General features: G+C 37.3%; 3 protein-coding genes across 5 annotated transcripts in view; 1 reads left to right on the forward strand and 2 right to left on the reverse strand.

The window, feature by feature from the left end:
- The window catches only part of CEP57L1 (centrosomal protein 57 like 1), a 66,789-nt gene extending 53,353 nt beyond the window's left edge, over positions 1–13,436 (reverse strand). The window contains exon 1 of one of the 2 annotated variants that reach the window (XM_079149158.1): positions 13,284–13,436. The gene's annotated coding sequence lies outside the window, so the exon portion shown is untranslated. The remainder of the gene's footprint in view (positions 1–13,283) is intronic. The other variant, XM_079149160.1, reaches the window with a different exon arrangement.
- LOC306666863 (eukaryotic translation initiation factor 2 subunit 3-like) lies at positions 6,768–8,199 on the reverse strand. The gene is given in 2 exon segments (XM_079149163.1): positions 6,768–7,553; positions 7,556–8,199. Coding segments are annotated over 2 exon segments (1,173 nt in total). The 5' UTR covers positions 8,112–8,199; the 3' UTR covers positions 6,768–6,936.
- Positions 13,437–14,381: 945 nt separating the features above from the next.
- SESN1 (sestrin 1) overlaps positions 14,382–20,337 on the forward strand; it is a 95,203-nt gene continuing 89,247 nt past the window's right edge. Inside the window, exon 1 of one of the 2 annotated variants that reach the window (XM_079149146.1) lies at positions 14,382–15,051. In XM_079149146.1, coding sequence (XP_079005272.1) covers positions 14,770–15,051 — 282 coding nt within the window. In that variant the 5' untranslated portion in view covers positions 14,382–14,769. The remainder of the gene's footprint in view (positions 15,052–20,337) is intronic. The other variant, XM_079149144.1, reaches the window with a different exon arrangement.

Here is a 20,337-nt window from a genome sequence, read left to right on the forward strand (position 1 = left end):
TTGCTCAATAGCAGACAGATGTAGTTTAAGGTTAACATTTTCCAATACATAGATCCACATAGAAAAACATGTCTGGCTAAGCATAATCAATTTGTAAATTTTCTAAAGAAAACAAACATCACAACTACTAGAACTGTTTTACCTATAAACAGACCTACTGCAGCGACCATAACTGAGAAAAGCATAAAGTACTTTAAAAGGACACTCTGGATGAAACTATGTTCTTAAAAAAAAAAAAAGTAAGCCGGGTGTAGTGGCACATGCCTATAACCTAGTGACGTGGAAGAATCACATGTTTGAGAGCAGCTCAGCAATTTAGCAAGGCCTTAAGTAACTTAGTGAGACCCTGTATCAAAATTTTAAATATAAATACACAAAAAGAGCTGGAAGAGGGGGTAGTGGCACAAGCCTATAATTCCAGTGACTCCAGAGGGGCAGGAAGATTACAAAATCAAGATCGGCCTCAGCAATTTAGTGAGGCCCTAACCAACTTAGCAAAACCCTGTATCAAAATTAAAAAAAAAAAAAAAAGGGCTGGGGATGTGGCTCAGTGGTTAAGCAACTTTCAGGGTTCAATCCCTGGTACATTAAAAAAAAAAAAAAAAAATCTGGAATGGAGCTCAGTGGTAAAGCACACCTGGGTTCAACCCTCAGTAGTTCCCTCCCTCTTCAAAAGCAAACATATTTTCTCCATTTCTCTCTTCCATTCACTAATATCCAGAATTTCCTCTAACAGAATAAAAAATTAACAACAGATAGTTTTTTATGTTGGTAATTTATAACTTTTACAAAGCTATCAGTTGTTATGAATTTAACATTATTTTAATGTTTATTCATTATATTTTATCTGATTTGATGTAGTGCTTTAACAAACAGATTCATTTTTAGCAATCCCTGCACACATCTGCCCTCCCTATAGTTCTCTAAGAACAAGGATATCTTATTCAATAATTTCCACTGGTTTCTTATATAGTAGTCATTTGTAAGCATCTGTTATTCTTAATTCAATTAATGTAGTAGAAAGACATTTTAAAAAGTACATCCAAGTCTAACTGCATGGTGGTGCACATCTGTAATCCCAGCAACTCAGGAGGCTGAGGCAGGAGGATTGTAAATTAGAGGCCAAGCTGGGCAGTATAAGAGAGACCCTGTCAAAAAAAATCAGTGGCGGGGCAGGGGTGCTAGAGATATAGCTCAGTGGTAGACTGTCCCTGAGTTCAATCCCCAGTACTGGGGGTGGAGTGGAGAGAAAGAGAAAACTGGTCTAGAAATATAGCCCAGTGATAAGAGTGCTTGCCTAGCACATGCAAGTCACTGAGTTTGATACCCAACATCACAAACAAAAAACCCAATCATTTAATATTTAAAGATTATAGATCTACAACTCATTAAGGATTCACACTATTGAATTGTATTTACCAAACTAGAATTCTACTGTCATAGAATGTTAACTAGAGTTACCTCCTAAATTGATTTCTAGGCAAATAAATTTGGGAAAATACATTAAAAAAAAATTGGCCAACTTTACCAGCAAGCCTTGTCGGTATCTTTAATATGTTACTATTACTAAGAACTTCCGAAACAGAGATAGAACATTCATTTCCTAAACTTATTTGCAACAGAAACCTTTGTTGAGGATCCTGTTGAGATCAACATTCCACAAAACATGCTCTTCAGTGCAGTGCTACACAGGAGACTACTATCAAGACAGTATGATACGTGTGTGTATTTATATGTATTTGATAAAAAAGAAATAACACCTGATAATAGAAATAACAAATTGTCTAAAGCATTCTTGTCTGTGGCATACAATATGAAAATTTCTACTTCTAGTAAGGGAGAGTAAATAGACTGTCCTATTTTAAAAAAAGGTTAAAAATTATAGTGTTCAATTATTTAAGCTCACTTTAGTAAATAACATCTCTATCTAACTGCCAGAATCATGATGATATAGCCAAATTATTTGATAGCTACTATAACATTTTCATATTAACACATACACACACACACACACACACACACACACACACACACACACACAAACCCCTTATCACTAGAGGGTTCATAGATGAAACAATGAAACTGAGCAAAAGAGTCAAACAAATTATACAAATTATTTTGGAGCAAAGAACTGAATTTGTCTTGTAAATTTTCTCTATTAATAAGGATTTCAATATATTTACAAACATTTAACAACATCATCTATTATTAATACCATCATGTATTCCATTTAATAACATCATCTGTTAATAATACCATTAACTGTTCCCTTCTGAAGAGAGGAATTTATATGCTTGGTGTCACAGACTCCTCCCAAATGCTACTACTCACTGCTAAGATTTTACATTTGGATTCACTGGTGTCATGATGATAGCACAAACTTATAACTAGTTATGTGATCCTGTCCTAATTAGTATATTAAACTCTCCATAACTTTGTTTACATCTATAGTAAGTTAGTAACCCTAACTTACTTAGGGCTAAGTTATCTTGAAGTTTTTGTCGATTTATAAAAGTTCTAACACAGACAAACTTTCAAATATGGTGAACTTTTATTGCTGTTTTTGCCAAACTTGAAATCTAAACCTTGCCTAACAAGTTTTGTCTTCACATGAATACCCTTATGAATATCTTAATGATATTAACCTAGACAACCATTAAATGATCTAAAAAAGTAAAAGAACACAATTTCTATTATTTCAACAGGTAGTTGAAATACTTACTTTTAAGAAAGACTTTTAAATAACTTGTAGGTTTATATACAATAAAAGAAGGAAAATATTATATTTTACAATATGAAAAGCTCCAATTGCCTGGGAGTGGTCGCACATGCCTGTATCCCAGCAACAGAGCTGAGTCAGGAGGATCTAAAGTTCAAGGCCAGCCTCAGCCATGAGGCTAAACTAAAGTTCAAGCCTTAGTGAGACACTCAGCCACTTAGTGTATAGGGCTGGGGGTGTGGCTCAGTGATTAAGTGCCTGTGGGTTTAATCCCTGGTGCCTAAATAAATCAACCAGGCTGTCCTCGAACTTGTGATTCTACTGCCTCAGATTCCCAAATCACTGGGCTTTTAGGCTTGTACCACCACTAGGTTGGGGTTCAGTTTTCTTATATGTTTAAAATGATTAAGAAAATCAGATTTATTAACTGTATAAGTCTAATTTATTAGATTCACAAAAGTTACTTATTAAGGTAGACATTGCATATCAGGTTTGCAAATCAGCCCTGATGACTGTTTCAAGTACTGAAGAAAATATGATAGGCTAAACAGTAAAATGTAGTTTGAAATGAATAGGAATTTATTTTTATAAGTAATAGTTTGAAGGATTCAAACTTTTAGACTGATAAGTTAACCAAACATGAATGTGTCAACATTCTTATTTCCAGGAAAAACTATTAGATCTAAAAACAGACCTAGCAAAAATAATAAGTTAAAGTCAAAGGTTTAGAAAAAAACTATATTTAAAAAATTACAACTTTAATGAATTGAATACTAATTAATAGAAATTAAAAATATTCCTTTTCAAGAATAAAAATCTATCTCAGATAATAAAAATACCAGTTGACGAAAGGATGCCCACTATTTAAACTATTAGTACTATTTAATACTGACCTAGAGATTTTGATAAACTAATAAAACAGAAAAAATACAATGCATAAGATTGTAAAACAAGCATGTAATTCCAGCAACTTGGGAAACTGAGGTAGGAGGATTGCAAGTTTGAGGGCAGCCTGGGCAATTTAGAAAGAGCCTGTCTCAAAACAAAAAACAAAAAGAGCTGGGGATGTAGCTAAGTGGTAGAGTGCCCCATTCCCCAGTACAATATAATGATGATGATGATGATGTAGTAAAAGGAACTAACAAAAATTTTAACTGGAAGGAAATATGACTGTCTAAATAGACTGTATACTATAACATAGACAATCTGGCTTAGAAAATATAATTTAAAAATGTGTATTCCCACAATAGGGTTAGAATTATAGGAATCACAGGGATAATGACAAAAATCTGTAACATCTTTATGAAAGTGAACAAAGAGACACATCTGCTCTTCTACTGTTAAAATTTATCACAGCACTTTATTAATTAGTGGCCCAAGTGAAAAGAAACCCACAGAACAGAAAAGTCAGTTCAGAAGTGGACTCTCATAAATGTGGGAATTTGTTATATGAAAAAGGGCATTTTTCAGAGGGAGCAAACTGGCTATTCACAAATTTGTGCCAGGATACTAAATTATCCACATTGTAAAAAATAAACGTATATCTATATTTCATGTTGAAAACAAAAATATATTCCAGCTATACTGAACACCTATATATGAACAAGGAACCCTTTAACTATTTAAGAAGAAAATATAGAAGTGTTTTAGACTATGTAAGAAGAGATTTCTTAAAATAGACAAAAAAAAAAAAGATTAACTATATTAAAGTTCACTATAAAACAACTAAAGCTTTTTTACACAACAAAATCCACCATTGACAAAATTTTTTAAAAGCAACATACATAGCAACATATATAGTATCAGAAATTTAGGGGGGGAGGGAAGGGTTAGTGTTAGGGTTAGAGTTAGGGAGGGGGGCAAGTATGGAGGAAAGAAGGACTGTATAGAGGGAAAAGAGGGGTGGGAGGGGTGGGGGGAAGGGAAAAAAATAACAGAATGAATCAAACACCATTACCCTATGTAAATTTATGATTACACAAATGGTATGCCTTTACGCCATGTACAAACAGAGAAACAACATGTATCCCATTTGTTTACAGTAAAAAAAATACATTATAAAAAAAAAGAAAGAAATTTAGAAACAACTATTCTACAAATCACTAAGAAAAACACAATTAACAAAAGGATAAAATATACTCCACAAGCATTAAGAGAAAACATCAATTGATTTAAAAAAAAAAAAAAAAAACTTCACTAAATCAGAAAAAACGTGAATTAAAACAATAAACAGGGATGGTGGCTCATGCCATAGCTTCAGTTCAGGAATTCAGAGGTCAGCCTTGTCAACATGGTTAAGACCCCAACTCTAAAATAAATAATTGAACACAATAAGGAAGAATTTCACACCCATTAGATTGACAAAATCTTAAAAAGAAGGCTGTTGAAATGAAGCTTTGGCAAGGATGTCACAAAATGAAAATTTCCACAAACTGCTGGCGGGAGTGTAAACTGGTATGAAATTTTGGAGGACTATTTGAAAACTGTGATGTTGTATGTATTCTATAACTCAGTAATTCCATTTTTCAGTATTTATAAGTGAACCCCAGAAAAAATGGCATATGTTCACTGGAGATACCTATAATGATGTTCATTGTAGCACTGCTTACAATAGAAAAAAAATGAAAAAAGTAACCTAAATACACATTACTCAGACTAGATAAGTAAATTGTTTCATCTTCATACACTGAAATACCATACAGTAGCCAAAATTTTTTAAAACTAGGTATAAAATAGCAACATAAACTCTGAAAACATACTTTTGAGTGAGAAAAAGAAAATTACAGAATGATAGGTATAAATGTCTTCTATGTAAATTTTTTTAGACACAGACAACATATTACTATGCCAAGGAAATTCCACAATATATATATTATTTCAATGAACAACAAAAATAAATGAGGCAAAATGTTAACATCTGTTCATTCCAGAGGCATTATTATGTTACTGTGGGGTTTTTGGCTGTTGTTGTTATTTAGAATAATTAATATTTTTTAATGACACAAAATTTTGTTATCTCTGTATATGTATATATTCACACAGAACATGGGTAAGGAAAATAATTAGAAAAATAATAATAAAGTCAGAAGTAAAATAGGTTTATAAAATTCATGTCATAAATTATGTATACATGCTAGAGTTGGCTCAACTATCTTTCAAGAAAGGCAAAATGAATACAGACTTAGTGATTATTGCTGTCAAAAAAAGGTATCTATTAACATATGGCAGAAATATTGGAGGGATTTAGATATTCAAAGCACACTATAATAAACATGTAAACACTAAAGACAAAAGAAAAACATGAAAAAAGAGAACTGTATTTTGAAAACAGTATGTATAAGTGTTTCAAAAAAGTAGGCTTTTGAAAGGTTCAAATGAACATCATTCAATTCAATCTTGTGATGATCTTAATTTTTTAAAAGGAAACTTCAAAAATAAAATCTAAAATTTCAAAATCTTAGAGCAAAGCTTTATGATTCATCTGGGCAACACACACAAAGATACACATATAATTCTTAGTTGACACTGACAAGACATTTTTTCAACAAGGCAAAAGAAGAAAAACCAAGGAAACATTTGGAAGCAAAGGTGCTTGTGTTACTAAATGATAAATTATTAGAATAATTTTCTTGAAAAAATTGAAGTTAGCCATTATAGAAGGAAATACTTCAAGTTCTGATGGCTTCAGTGTTTTACTATATTTCCTATAGGAAGAAACCAGAGGTAGGTTTTTGCAAACCTGTATGAGGAGGGAAAAAAGTAGCAAATAAATAGCAATGTAGACAAATAACAAGGTAATTGACTTGGAGAATAACATTCTTAAATGAAGGAAGTGTCTCTGATTAACCATTTGCACTTAGAGCACTCAGCACACAGTACATGCTAACAGTAGATAACAGAAAGACAGCCCTATAATAGAACTGTTAGTTCTGATGTGTTCTGGATAAAGCTGTCCCTATCTTCATCTCTAGGCAGACTTCAAGCCTCTTTCTTTTTCTTTTTTTTTTTTTTTACACCAATTTTTATATTTATTGTAGATGCTATATTAGTGCTAGAGGTTAAATTTTCATCAACAAAAAAATGAGAACAACCTTCCAGCTACCTACTAAGGTAATGAGCTGTGAAATTAATTGCTGAGTATTGCTCTGAAAATATATACCTAAGTTGTTTAAGAGAAATTCCAGCTCCATCCAAATGTATTATTTAACTGGGATTCTTCAGTCATCATCTACTGTTGGCTTGATCGTCACTCCTCTTCTTATCTGACCCCAACCAATTAAACGCCAGTGTTTCTCAACTCTTCGGCTAAGGGCAATCTTTTCTTCTACTTCTGTACATACAGGATTAGTCAAAACAATTTTGCCCAAATCAGCCTTGACAGCACTAACTCTCCCTCCTGTTGACAGTGATCCTATGTTCACCATGAGCACTTCATTCTTAGACAGCTTTTGGACCTTTGCTGCTTTCTTGTCGCCTTCAGTGCATACACCTAGAAGTCGTCTAAGCAGGAAATAGGAAATTTCCAATTCTGTGAAAATCTCAGGTAAAGCTCCAACTGCACCAAGTACTTGCCCCACCATTCTGTCAGCACGGCACAAAGTGGGGTCGATTTTTGTTCCAACTCCAATAAGACCTCCTGGAGCAGCATACTGGAGATCATTATGTTCTGCAAAAAGTGGTACAATTTTGGAAAAGATTGGTTTACACATGAGTTTTCCTTCACTGTCTTTGGAAACAATACCAGGTCTGACTTCTATCTCTTGGCCCACCTTTAATACTCCTTTCAGAATACTACCACCAGCAACACCTCCCTTAAGGTCATCAACTTCACAACAGGTTTGTTGACATCAAATGACCTAATAACAATAAGTCGGGGTTCTGAAGTAAAGTCTCTTGGGGGTACTGGTATTTTCTTTACTATGTACTCACAGACGACTTCAATATTGTATTTCAGCTGAGCAGAAATTGGAATAATAGAAGCTCCTTCTGCTACTGTACCTTGTACAAATGCAAAGATCTGTTCATACTGCTCTTTTGCCTGACTTTCTTTTACCAAATCGATTTTATTCTGTAGAATCAAAATATGCTTCAGTTTCATGATTTCTATAGCAGCAAGGTGTTCAGAAGTCTGAGGCTGAAGGCAAGATTCATTACCAGCTATCAAAAGAAGAGCTGCATCCATCACTGCTGCACCATTCAGCATAGTAGCCATCAAAATATCGTGGCCAGGACAGTCAACAAAGGAAACATGTCTGACTAATTTGAAGTTCCCTTTGGTCCCTGGAATATCTGTAGGAAACTCATCCGTTGTGCCACTTCCACATGACCTATAACAAACATTCTGGACGAGGACAACTTGGGTCATCAAGTTTATAAATCTTAGCATTAGCATATCCAAGCTTGATTGTAATGTTTCTTTCTAATTCATTTTTGAACCTGACAGTGTGAACTCCAGAAAAGGCTTTTACAACTGTGGATTTCCCATGAGCTACATGACCAATTGTACCTGTATTAATTGTAGCTTGTCTGTTGATAACTTCATGTGACAGTGGCGTCAACTTGGTAACATCTCTCCATCCTCCCGAAGCGAAACCTCACCTGACGAGAAAGGTGCGGCTGCCCCAGAGTCACTCCAGCCTCTCCCCTCAAGCCTCTTTCTTAAGGAAGAGTTTTAAAGAACAACACCTAAATAACCGCAAAGATTCTGTATACTACTTTTTGGGTTTTTTTTTTAACCTTTTAATATTAGTGATCAAAAGTTAATTTCACATCCAGTAGAAATTTCATTAATAAAAATATAAATCTAGCATAGACCTTTATAAAAAATTAACTCAAAATGGATCACAAACCTATATGTAAAAGATAAAACCGTAAAACTTGAAGATGATAACATTAGGAGAAAATCTAGTTGACCCTGGGTATGGCGATGACTTTTATTTTTAAATTTTATTTATTTGTTTAGATACAGGAGCTTGAACCCAGAGGCATTTACCACCGCACTACATCCCCAGTCCTTTTAATTTTATTTATCATGTTTTGGTACTGGGGATTGAATCCAGAGGTGCTTTACCACTGAGCTATGTCACCAGTCTTTTTTTTTTTTTTTTTTTTTTTAAGAGACAGGGTCTTGCTGAATTGCTGAGGCTGGTCTTAAATTAACAATCCTCCTGCCTCTGCCTCCCTAGTCTCTGGGATTATACCTAAGTGTGTCCCACCACATCTGGCTTATATTTTATTTTGAGACAGGGTCTCAGTAAATTGCACAGGCTAGCCTCAAGTTTGGGATCCTTCTGCCTCACCCTGCAGACTGGATGGGATTATAGATGTGTGCTCCTGCCCCACCACCCGTGAAGACTTCAGATGAAACAAGAAAACATTATTCATTAATGAAGAAACTGATAAATTGAACTTCATTAAAATTAAAAACTTCTGCTTTACAAAGGACACTGTTATGAGAATTAAAAAAAAAAAAAAAAAAGCCACCAATTTGGAGAAAATATTTACAAAAAAGGACTTGAGCCCAAAATATAAAAATAATTCTTAAAACTCAACAATAAAAAAAGAAACCAAATAAAGAGTGGGCAAAAGGGCATTTGGGCATGCAAGTGCACCTATAATTCTGGAAGCTGAGGCAGGAGAATCACAAGTTTGAAACCACCGTCAGAAATTTAGTGAGGCCCTAAGCAACTTAGCCAGACCCTGTCTCAATCAATCAATCAATCAATAAAATAAAGGACTTGGGATATGGCTCAGTAATTAAGTGCCCCAGGTTCAATCCTTGGTACCAAAACCAAACAAACAAAAAAAAAAAAAAAAAAAAAAACAAAAAGTGGGCAAAGGATCTGAAAAGACATTTCACAATACAGGCAGCACATAAGCATATGAACAGGAGCTCAACATATGTCATTGGAAGATGGCAAATTAAAACGATAATGAAATCCTATTACATATCTATCACAGTGGCTAAAATACAAAACATTGATAACACTGAATCCTGGAAAAGATGTGGAACAACAGAAACTCTAATTCCCTGAGGGTGGGAATACACAATGGTACAGATACTTAGGCAGTTTTAAGTTTTTCTTATTTTGTGGAACTTGTGATTAAACCCAGGGCCTCACACATGTTAGGCAAGCACTCTACCCCTGAGTCACACCCCCAGTCCCAGTTGTGAGCTTCTTACAAAACTGAAAATAGGGGAGGAGTGGTGGTACATGCCTGCAATCCCAGGTTAACTCGTGAATCTGAGGCGGGAGGTTCCCAAGTTGGAGGGCAGCTTCTGTAACTTAGACTCTGTCTCAAAAAATAAAAAAGGGGCCTGGGGTTGTAGTTCAGAGGTAGAGCACTTGCCCAGCACGTGAGAGACACTGGGTTCAACCTCAGCACCACATAAAAATAAATGAATAAAACAAAGATATTGTGTCCATTTACAACTAAAATATACATTTAAAAAAATAAAAATAATAAAAAGGGCTGGGGATGTTGCTCAGTGGTTAAGTGCCCCAGCACTGTCCAAAAACTAAAACTAAAAAAACTGCTATGAAAACCAAAATGTACCTATAGTTGGGTCTTCTCCCTCATCTGCAGTCTCATTTATCCAACTGCTAATTCCACACTCAATTTGAGTGTTTTAAATGCATCTCAAACTTAGCATGGCCAAACTGAATTATTGATTTCTCCCCTTATACGATCTGCATACTATCTCATAACAATGAATGGTTAATTCCTGCCTTCTAGTTGAACAGGCTGTAAACAAGGACTTATATTTTTCACCTTTGCCTGCAAATGTCCTATGGGTGACCAAAAGCAGGATTAAAAACTTGGCATTTCTGCCTTCATTTCAAGTCCTTTTCCCTTGCTGAGTCACCTTGGATTCTAGGAACAGCAGATCTGATGGATAAACATCTTGTGGATGAGTGGAGACTATTCCCCAAGAAGCTTTCCCCCAGCAACAGCAAATTCCTTATCTCTGACAATACTCCTGCAGACCAATCCTGAGATATTGATGGATTGGATACACCAAATCAAGATCAACTGCTTTGGCAGCTATGGCAGTCTCCAGCTTTGCAAACTCCCAATTTACCCTTAATCTCCTTTCTATAAAACCTTAAAGTCACTGTCACCCTCTTGAAGACAAGATTAAGGACTTGGGTTGCCTTGTCTTACCACTAGTTACACTATTTAAAGTTCTCTTCCGATTTTTTCACCATAATCTTTTTTATCTGATTTTTGGGGTAAGTGATAGGATCTGATTTGTTGGATCCTCAGAGTTGTATCTCTGGCCTAGGACTCTAGTAACAAGTCTAAAGATTTGGAATCATCTTTGACTATTTTATTCTGACATCTCACATCCATCTATAAACAAATTCTGTTGGCTACACTAGCAAAATATATTCAGATTCCACCTCCTCTCCTGCTTCCACTGTTACCAGTATGGTCCAAAACACCACAATCATCTTTCACCTGGATTTTTACTTTGGCTTCCTTACCACTTCTAACATTGCTTCCCCATTGTCTATGTTCAACACTATTTAAAAGAAGTAATCATTTTTAAAAGGTCATGGCTTTATCGGCTTAAAACCCTCCAGTGGCTCCCCACCTCAATCAAAACAATAAAAGCCCTTATAATTGCCTACTTGATCTCCTACCACTACCTCCTTTCTCTGTAACCTCAAGCTATTCTTTCTTGTACTCACTGACATTCAGTTTCATCATTTGTCCTTGCTATTTCTGGTTTGTGTTTTGTTTTGTTTTTGTACTGGGGATTGAACCCAGGAGTGCTTAACCACAGAGCCATAGAACCAGTTCTTTGTAACAGAGCACAATATAGCCCTGCTGCCGCAGAACTTACTATCTCCAAGGAAAGTAAATATGTTATATAAATATATCAGTCTTATTATCTATCTATGTATCTATCTATATATCTATCTATATATATATCTATATATCTATATATAGATAGATAGAGAGAGAGAGAGAGAGAGAGAAAGTGAAATGAAGGCACATAGAAAAAAATAAAAACCAACTGGGAAGGGGAATGGGGAGTGCCAAGTTGTGGTGTGGGGACAGGCAGGTTCACCTTTTTTTAGCGGGGCGTGTTGGTGCTAGAGATTAAACCCAAGGGTACTTCACCCCAAGTCACATTCCCAGCACCCCAACTCCCACCCCCTTTGTTGAAATTTTGAGTCGGTCTTCCTAAATTGTTTAAGGTCTCACTAAGTTGCTGAGGCTGGCCTAAACTTGTGATCCCCCCACTGCCTCATTTTTCTGAGTAGCCAGAATTACAGGCCGGGCAAAGTTCACTTTTAAGTAAGGTGATCAGAGAAGAACTAATCAAAGAAGGGCACATAAGAGGCTATGAAGTAGGAGAGAGTAAGCCATGTAGATGCCTGCTGGAAGAACATTCAGGTGAAGAGAACAGCTGGTGCAAAGACTTGTGGATAGGAGTATGCCCGCACATTTGAGAAATTGCAAGGGGAGCTGGTGTGGTGGTGAATGCCTGTAATCCCATAACTTGGGAGGCTGACAGGAGGATCACAAGTCCCAGGCCAGCAATTTAGTGAGGCCCGCTTTAGACTCTGTCTCAAAAATAAAAAAAAGGACTGGGGATATAGCTCAGTGGTAAACACTGAACAGATATTTGTCTAAATGCATGGGTACTGTTCTTTTGGTCTTCATTTCCCCTGAGATGAACATTTCCCTGACTTAACAAGACTAGGCTGTGATCTCCTTGTACTCATTCCAATAATATCAAACGGTATTGTAACTGTATATTTAAGCATCAGTTTTTCTAACAAGTTAGGGCTGTGTCTTTTTCATTGTTGAATAATAGTTTAAATTTTTAGAAATACATCTATTTTGCCATGTGAAGAATTAACATCTAAACTGATTATCAGTCCATTCATGGTCTTTCAAACCTGAATATTCTCAAGAATGACTTTTAAAAACAAAAAGTAACTTTAAAGAAATGACTGAATTGCTTGAAGATAATGGGATCCTAATTAGAAAAAGTTGTACTCCATGTATGAATAATGTATCAAAATACACTCTACTGTCATGCATCTCTAAAAAGAAAAAAAAAAAAAAAAAAAAATTGAAAGCCTGCAAGGAATTCACATTTTGGAGTACTGGGAGTTCCTTGTCCTTTAGTCTCATACAAAATGGACCTTTCGAAGCGCTGCTTGAGATTTCATTTGACTGAGCAAATAAAGCACAGAACATTCCTCAATGCAAAGGAAAACAAAGGTGCAAAATGCACAGGGATCCCTACCAATCCTGCTCTTGAAAAGGCGGAAGCAGAGGGAGCCGAGCGGAGCAACACACGTGTTCCCACAGCGTCCGTCTAGCCTGGCCTTACTTGGGGTCGCCACCTCAGACCGTCGGGATCGCCACTCCCAAATCCTCGCCTCATCACGACTATACTATTTATTTCCACGCAGGTCACTGGAAAGTCTCTCGACTAAAGACGGCAACCCTAGATGGCTTAGTCTCCAAAATCTTAGAGGAAGTGGAAGAAGGAAAATTGTATCAAAAGAAAGGTGAAAGCCAAACCTACGGCGCTTACCAGAGGGTCGCTCTCGATCAACTCCTGCCTCTAGAACCGTTGGTGGGCAGCTGCAGCCAACGTCGCGGTGGCCCCTGGGGGTTGTAGTTTCTGTCGTAAACAGAACGCGCCGGCAGCATCAAAACTGCATTTCCCAGCATTCAGTGCAAAGTCATCCTATTTAAATCTGGTTTCGCATAATAAAGAGGCTGACGCTATTTTTTTAGGCTAATCTTAAATTTAGATTCAGTTTCTCCAATGGGTGCTGTAGTGCTTTTATTTGGTATGCTTGTCCCGCGTGATAAAAATCTCAGCGTACCCCTATTTCTTACTTCCCTTCCCCTCCTACAGTCCAACTACTCCGAACGCCTGGGAACGAAAAACGCTTGCCGGCGCAAACCCAGGGCCTTTGAAGGCGCATGCACACTACTCGCGGTCGCGCATGCGTAGTAGCCGGCAGCGGTCGGCGGCCGCGCTCCGCGGACTTGGGGTCTGAAGGTACCCTGCTAGAGGGCGGGGCTTTTTCCAATGGCTTTGCCTTGGCGGGTCGTGTCTGCCTGGGCGGGGAAGAAGGCGCAGGGGCAGGGGCGGCTCCGGGTTTGTGCCGGGCGGAGAAAGGGGAGGGGCTGGGGGTTAAGGACCCCATCTCCCCTCCCTGCTCCCGCCCTCTGGGCCGATCCCACCGATGGAGCGGGACGTAGGGGCGGGCTTTGAGCCTCTGGCCCTGCGGCTCTGCCAACTCCTTCGGCCTGCCGGGTGCTCGAGGATTCCCGCTGCTGCTCGGTCCCCTCTGGCTTGGTGGCGGTGGGCTAGGGCACAGAAATAGGAGAAGAAGCGGCGTCTTCCAAGGGGTCTGGAGCCGGCTGGGCTCTGTGTCGTCGCCGCCCGCCAAGACAGCGACTGCTGGAGACTGCCGACCCCAGGAGCGCCTGACTCTCGGGCCGCACAGCCAGGGGCCAGGGTTCAGCTTGCCTTCTCCGCCGGCGCCCGGCCCGCAGCTGGGGCGCTAGATGAGCTGAGGAGGGCGGGGACTCGTGTCAGAGGAGGGGCGGGGTGGGAACGCTGGGGGAAACCGGTGACTGCACAGACAAAAACCCCGAATGGCTGGAGAGCATTCAACTGTTGCCAGCCTTTTTGGGCAGAGCACGGATTTGACAGCTCCACAACGTGAGGATATCCGCTGACCCCGCGAGACAGAGAACACTTCTCCGAGACTCCCAGTCCTGCAAGCCAGCGCTGTAAGATTGCAACTTTCTAAGTTTGTTTTTTTCAATCTCTGAGCAGAAGACCGTCCTTTCTTGTAGAAGGAAAGGGTGATCAGTCTTGTTAATAGGTTGAACGCATCAATTTAAAAGACACTTCTAATTCCAAATGTCACCCAGACGTGTTTTAGTGACAGGTAGATTTCCTTGAATTTATTTTTACGGTTCTCGTTTTAAAAATACAAAGAGCTTTTGGGGCATGCTGAAAGGTAACTGAAGACTGCAAAGGAAAAACTCCGATTGTCATGGCTGAAGGAGAGAATGAAGTGAGATGGGATGGACTGTGCAGTAGAGATTCAACTACTAGGGAGACAGCAATGGAAAACATTAGGCAAATCATTTTGAGAAAAACAGAGTATCTTCGTTCCGTGAAGGAGACACCTTATCGTCCATCGGAAGACGGGCCCTTAAATGCTGTTTCTTTGGATGGGTTGAATAAGCTACTTGCTCGTCTGCTTATGCTTTCTAAGAGATGTCCTTTTAAAGATGTAAGAGAGAAAAGTGAGTTTATTCTGAAGAGCGTTCAGGTAAGGGAGAGCGTTGTAAATAAATACTGCTATATTATGAGATTTTGCTTGGCAGTAATTCACATTGTGAATAATTTGTGATTCAAATAGTTTATTATGTGAACTCTTACTGTGAATTCACTCTACTTTAGGAACTTCTGTAAAAACAGTGAATTTGAGGCCACAGTGGAACAAGATAAACTAAGTAAAAACTATTTTAAAATATAAGTAAACACGTATTGTTTTTCTACAGTTTTATGTAGAAACTGCACCGCTTCTAAAAAAATGTATGAAAATTACTGTTAACTGGAAGATGTTTACTTTGTTTCTTTTACATGTTAAGTGTAACCCGTGTGCTTTTCACATTGTTACAGAGTTGTGTGTGGAAAGTTTTACATTTAAAAGTTTAAAGCCTCTAAAACGATAAAGGATATTAAATAAATGTTTCCTAGTCAGCTTGTTCAAGATAATTGGTGGAACAATTTTCTCTTGTTCTTAAAAAAAAAAAAAAAAATAGAATTTGTTCTCTAAATGCAGTCTTTTTTTTTTTTCTTTCTTTCTTTTTTAAAAAAGGGGGCTATGTATAACAAGTATAAAGCTTGTTATAAAGGAGCTAATATCTTCAGGTTGACAAGTTGAACCCAGGTGGGGCATATGGTAGAAACACTTTGATGGTAAATTTACTCAACCACCTCTTCTGTGTTTGCTTAAATTGTTTTTCTTTTTATATGCATATCTATTTAAATTGTGAGTACAGCAAAATTTAAAATATTATAACCCCCCCATTTTTATATAATTGATTTATTCTGTTTTGTTAAGAGGTTTATTTTCTTAGAGAAATACTTAATAAGGTTCAGTGACATTCTATATTTGTCAATTTATAAGTTAGTCCACATGTGTTGTTCAAAGTCATGTATGAGAACTTTTTAAAATTTGTAGTTTACTTGGATATGTATGTAAGCTAAGCATGATAATTTTTCTATACTGGCCTAAGTTTAACTTAAAGCAAGAGAAAAATCATATCCATAAAATAAAGACTCTAAGCTTTTGGGTATTTCTCCTCATGAATAACTTGGTAAACAATTTTTATAGTTAATTTTACCAGAAATAATGTTCTGGATTCCTGAAGCTTATCCTTTTAAGCACAAAAAGTTATTTCTCTCTTACACTGTAGTCACTATAACTACCATTTCTTTTCATAATAGTGCCATCATTATGCACATCAAATGTTATTGTGAATTGTATAGGATTATATAATCCATGTCCATGTTTCTTTAAAAATATTTGTGTCCAATTTTTATAGTTTTTCTGCCCTCTCCCTTGCTGTTTGTATACCTCACTTAAGTCTCTTCCTGACCTTTCATCTTGCTCTTCTTTATATTATAGTGAGAAACTAGATAACCAATTTTGTTAAGAGTTATTCTGAAAAGAAAAGTAAGTAGTTTCTGGGGAGTGTTGTGTCGAAGGATTGCAATACAAATGATAAGTAAATGGGCACTAGAGTCACACCTAGGCTCAAATTCTCCTCCTTTGTTAATGTACTGCCATACCTTGGGCAAGTTACTTGATCTTAAACTTGGATTTCTAAATCTGTTAAATGGGAATAAGAACATAGGGCTATCATGAGAATTAAATGAGAAGTAAAGTGCCCCAGCATGGTGGACACTCCTCTCACTTTTCACAAGTGAAATATATGGACTATGTGAAATTTATTTCAGGACTCATTCAGCCTGTAGAAGGATTTGAGAATTTTCTTTACTGTGAAGATTTCCCACAAACTTACACTTTTGGGGAAATATTTGGGATTGAACTCAAGGGTATTCTACCACTGAGCTAGGTTCCCCAGTTCTTTTCATTTTTTCATTTTGGGTAGTTGCTGAGGTGGCTTTGAACTTGGAATCCTCCTACCTCAGCCTCAGTAGTCACTGGGATTACAAGCATGCGCCACTACTCCTCACTAGACTTAACACTTCTTTTCATTTCTGTATCTATTGTACCTTGTTCCTGACACTTTTCTAAGAGGATCTTGACTTATATTGTGCTATAATCACATGTTTGTGTGTCTGTCTCCCCCAGGAGGGCTGTAAATTCTCAAGAGTATTGGCTCGAACCTGGAAGCCACTAAATAATACCCAGTGGATGAACAAATTTATATTTGCCTTCTTTCTGTTTCTCGTCAATCTAGGTAGATGAAATTTCCATTTTAGGGAGTTTCTACCCCCACATTATTCATCCATGCATGCATTCATGCAACAAATGTTTAGTGAACCCCTGCTGAGGATTGAGGACTAGTGGTAACAGTGTTGACATTCTACTGAGGGAAGAGAGCATAAAGAAGTGGACAAACAAAAACTTTAATTTTAGATAGTACGGGAAGACTTTCCTGAGACAGTGATATTTAAGCAGAGACTAAATGAATAAATGAGATTTTTCTGCGGATTAGGACTTAAGTAATAGTAGATTTGAAGGCCTTGTGGCAAAAGAGCAAATGAACTCTAGGAACAAAAAAGTGATTTGGTATGATTGAAGTAGACTGAGGTGGGAGGGGGTGTGAAAATTTAAGAGCACATGCTCTGGAATCAGGTCTGTTTTCAGTACTTTATTAGCAGTATAATGTGGATGTTACATAATTACTCCTTGACTCAGTTTCCTAATCTGCAAAATGGGGAAATGTTAGTATTTCCTTGCAGTGTTGCTATGAGAATGAAATGAAATTATGCTTCCAAAGGACAGCACAGAGCCTAATACATAAGAAATACTCAGCATTGTGAGGTATTCTTACTATTGTTAGGCAAGATTCAAATACCAGAGGGCTGATAAGCCATGTTAAGGATTGTGGACTTTACCCTAGAAACAATGGGAAGCCACTGAAGACTTCTGAACAAGGTGGTGACATGATTGATAATGTGTAAGAAGGATCATTCTGAAAGCCAAGAGTGGATGTGCCACAGCACTTAGAAGGTTGTTCCACTGGTGTGTGGTGAAAATAATAGTGGATTAGGATGTGATGGAGGAAGTGGAAAAGGGAAATTAATTGGGGAGATAATCAAAGAGTTAGTATATACAGGATATAATTTTTAACTGGATGTAGAAGTTGAGAAAAATAAAAGCAAGGCCGACTCTAGTTTGAACTACTTGGTGAATAATGTAACTATTTCCTGATATAGAAGAGTGGCAGGAGGTCCATTTAGGAGAAAAATTATTTCTGTTTTATATGTGTTGAGGTTCAGTTGCCTATGAGATGTCTGAGTAGAAATGGCTCCTAAGTGGATTTCTGTTTCTACTATTGTAGTTCTATTGTCGCTCACATCTCCAGACCTAACCTAATCCACCCTCCACCTTTCTATCCATCCTCCACATAGCTGCAGAGTCATTTATCTAAAATGAAAATCTGGTCCTGTCACATAATAACCAGCATCCTCTAGCTTCCACTTGCCTTTCCACCCTCTGCCCCACTGCTCCCACCTTATCATCAATCTCACATGGCAAACTAGTAATTCAAATGTAGTATTCCACAATGCATTCATTAGTAAAGCAGGGAAAACTGAAGTGCATATGCAATTCTTGCAGCTGTTCTTGAAGGACATTAAGTGCTTGCTCTAGGTCATCTCCAAGGACTATAAGTGGCTGGGGAGATATGGAAGGTTGTAGTAGGGTGGGTTCAACTCCAAATAGCTAAATCTGGAAAAAATTGGCACAATGGGAGGCAGCATCTTCTGTTTATAAACATGTTCTTGATTTATTGATTTCACATCAACAACATTGAAATCTATCACATTTTTGAGAACTACTCTGTACTAGGCACTGTGCTTGCACTAGAAGATCAGTATGATTGTTCCCAGCTGTTGTGGAAAGTCCTCTGTTCTCATGGGATGCTCTATTTATTCTGGGTACCATTTAATATTCTTGATACCCTAAGAAAAGAAATAGAGGTATTGACCTTAGGCCCACTTTACTGATATAATCTACTAGTGAACTATAGTCTTTTTTTTTTTTTTGGGGGGGGGGGTTCCTGGGATTGAACCCAGGGTCACTTAACCATTGAGCCACTTCCCCAACCCTTTTTAAAAGTTTGAGACAGTCTCTCACTAACTTGCTTGGACCTCACTAAATGGCTGAGACTGGCTTTGAACTTCAATTCCCCTGCCTTAGCCTCACAAATCACTGGGATTACATCCATGTGCCACAGCAGCCAGCATGAACCATAGTCTCAATGAAGCTTATCAAATTAAGATGAAAAACATAAGTGATATATGTATCAAAAGATCATAAGGAGTATCCCAAATATCATTTTCAAGAATCTTCATTTGATCATTTTTATTTCTGTATTATGAAGAGGGAAAACCATTAAATTTTCTTATACCAGCATTTATCATTTTCTGAAAGCAATTTGGCTTAAAGGTAGAAAATTTAGACTAAATAAAATAGTTATCTTTGTTAAGTGGTGTGGGGAAGGCTTTCATTTAGTGAAGTAATAGTTACTCCCCTCCCCCCCCCGAGAAATGAAACTTTAGTTATTGGATATGATGCACTTTTTGCAGTTGTTGGTGTTGTACTTGAGATTGGTGTATCTAGTTGCTATCCAGTTAGGTAATATATAATTTATAGATCTAGCAATAAGTTTTTTTATTTCACACAATAATTCTGGACATTGCACAATTCCAAGCTTGATTGATTAATTATTGTCTCAACTGTATTACTATTTTGCTTTCCATCTTTTAAAAATGTTATTCTTCTTTCCTCAGCATAGGAAGTGATGTCTGTACTCATGGTTTCAAGGTTGCAACAACAGTTTCAGACATCACATGCAGTCACAACCATCTGCAGCTCAAAAGAAAGTGTTTCTTCCCATGTTTCTATCAGGGAAGAAAGGTTTTTCCCAGAAACCCTCTGGGAGACTTCCTATCAGTTTTTCATTGCACAAGATGGTGGTCACATGTTCTTTCCTAAACCAGTCATTGGCAAGGAAAGTAGGCATTTGTATTTTTAGTTTGGATTAATGAGTATTCGGCCCCTAAGGGCTAAGATCCACTCCTCTCCCTTTCCCCCATCACATGAACAGGGCTAGTTATAAGTGTCCTTTAAAACTGTACCTGTATCTAACTAGATAATATATCATTTGGTCTGCTTATAATTTGGATTTTATGAGGTTAGAAGAATACTTAAGTCATTTATAATGGGTCTATGAAATAGTATTTATAGTATATTACAAACATTCTAGAAGCAGATGAGTTTATATATGTATATATATATACCTTTATTTTGTTTATTTAGTTTTTTAATGTGGTGTTAGGGATCGAGGGTGCC

The sequence above is a fragment of the Sciurus vulgaris genome (assembly GCF_902686455.1).
Source record: "Sciurus vulgaris genome assembly, chromosome: 7".
Lineage (NCBI taxonomy): Eukaryota > Metazoa > Chordata > Mammalia > Rodentia > Sciuridae > Sciurus > Sciurus vulgaris.